At 59.3% G+C, this 1,787-nt stretch overlaps 1 protein-coding gene across 1 annotated transcript in view; it reads left to right on the top strand.

Moving 5' to 3' along the window:
• The first annotated feature begins 527 nt into the window (after positions 1 to 527).
• Positions 528 to 1,787, top strand: part of GAS8 (growth arrest-specific 8) — a 6,917-nt gene continuing 5,657 nt past the window's right edge. The window contains exons 1-2 of the mRNA XM_009890334.1: positions 528 to 614; positions 1,433 to 1,630. Coding sequence (XP_009888636.1) covers positions 600 to 614; positions 1,433 to 1,630 — 213 coding nt within the window. The 5' untranslated portion in view covers positions 528 to 599. The remainder of the gene's footprint in view (positions 615 to 1,432; positions 1,631 to 1,787) is intronic.

Here is a 1,787-nt window from a genome sequence, read left to right on the forward strand (position 1 = left end):
GAAGAGAGAGAGAGAGAGCCCTGGGGCTGCTGGGGGAGCGGGCTCTGGGCCTACTACTGAAGGGTGCCCTGGAGCCCGGGGGTGAGGGTAGCGGAAGGCCGTGGGGCGCGGGCCTGGCCTGGCCCGCTCGTGGGGAGGGAGCCCCGAGCGCTGCGGTTTGGCCCGCCCCGGTCTTGGGGAGGGAAGGGAGCCCCTTGGCGCTGTGCACAGCACTGCCGTGACACTCGTGAGGCATTCGTCTGGGGACTTGCTTTTGTGCTTGTGGGCTTCGCTGTGGAGATGAGGTGGCAGCGGCTGGGCACGAGCTGTGGGTGTCCTGGAGGGTCTCAGAGGCTTTCAGGCTCCTTCTGAGCACCCTGGCTGCATCAGCCAGCACTCCCTGTCACCCTTCTTATCCTCTCCTCGCCATGAGAGCAGGTATGCTTCGTGGCCTGGGCTGGTGCACGGGCATTGAGCAGCACAGCTTCCTCCCGGCACCTGAGCCACATGCGTACCTTGTGCATTTTCCTTTCTTTCCTTAGGCACCAAAAAAGAAAGTTGGAAAAAAAGGGAAAGGGAGCAAAGCTCCAGCAGTGGTAGATGCCTTGTCCCCAAAGGAGATGAGCAAAGAGCAGGTGAGAGATCCCCCGTCTCCCAGCCCTCCCTGCAGTGGACATTGCTGCTTACAAGAACAGCGCTCGGGACCCCTGCTTGGTGCCTGGCTCTGGGGACGACAGGTGGTGGAGGGTGACAGAGACAAGCGGCTGGGGTTCATTTCACCGCCTGACACATGTCTGGGCTGGGGGGATTCTCACTTACTGGAAGGAGCGGCCCCCTCATCCCACCCTCCCTTCCGCTGTTCTCGGGCACTCTGTTCTCCAGCCCTGTGCCCTCACTGTCTTCTCCCTGACTCCATAACCCTGGCAGCCAGCTCAGCTGTGTGATGGCTCAGCCTGGAGATGTGATTTGCAGCCTGCGGTATGCTCAGTTGTGTTGCTGCTGGGGCAGGAGGCTCCCATAGGTGCAGGGAGGGCAGGCAGAGGTGGAAGGTGCAGCTGCTGCCCCTCAGTTGTCCTGCTTGTTTTGCCAGGTATCATACAACCAGAGGAGGCAGCCCTGGCCTGGGGACCTCACTCCTAGGATAAGATCTTCCACATCCTGCTGTTATTGAAGCACCTGAGAATGGTGTGACTGGACACTGTGAGGCAGAATATCTGAGCTTGGGCTGCTTACAGCAGAAGAAGGTTTTGTTACTCCTTTTCCAGAGACTGATGGGTTCTGTTAGGTCCAGGGTGTGTCGGGGCACCTCCCCTTCTCTCCTGAGCTTCTGCATCCCAGTAGCAGCCACTGTGTCCTGCCAAGTTTGCAACGTGGCTTGCCACGAGTGTCTTGCAGAGGCATCTGTCCGAGGTCTCCTTTTTCACCTATTTGGCTCTTCCCCTTGGCTTTGCAGCTGGAGAAGCATGTTGCACGTCTCCGAGAGGAGCTGGACCGGGAACGGGAAGAGCGCAACTATTTCCAGCTGGAGCGTGACAAGATTCACACCTTCTGGGAGATCACCCGCCGGCAGCTGGAGGAGAAGAGAGCAGAGCTGCGGAACAAGGACCGGGAGATGGAGGAAGCAGAAGAGCGGCATCAAGTGGAGATCAAGGTGGGAGGGGAGAAGGCTAAAGGGGGTGTGAGTTCCCCAGGCTCTGGTTGAGCCTTGGGCAGCTCTGAGGAGGAGAGGGAAGAGGAGGAGAAGCTGGGCAGGATGCAAGCCAGGAGTGTCTTGGCCAATATCCCAGCTCTGGGTGTTCTCTTGTTAA

The sequence above is a fragment of the Charadrius vociferus genome, unplaced genomic scaffold (genome assembly GCF_000708025.1).
Source record: "Charadrius vociferus isolate BGI_N301 unplaced genomic scaffold, ASM70802v2 scaffold358, whole genome shotgun sequence".
Classification (NCBI taxonomy): Eukaryota; Metazoa; Chordata; class Aves; order Charadriiformes; family Charadriidae; genus Charadrius; species Charadrius vociferus.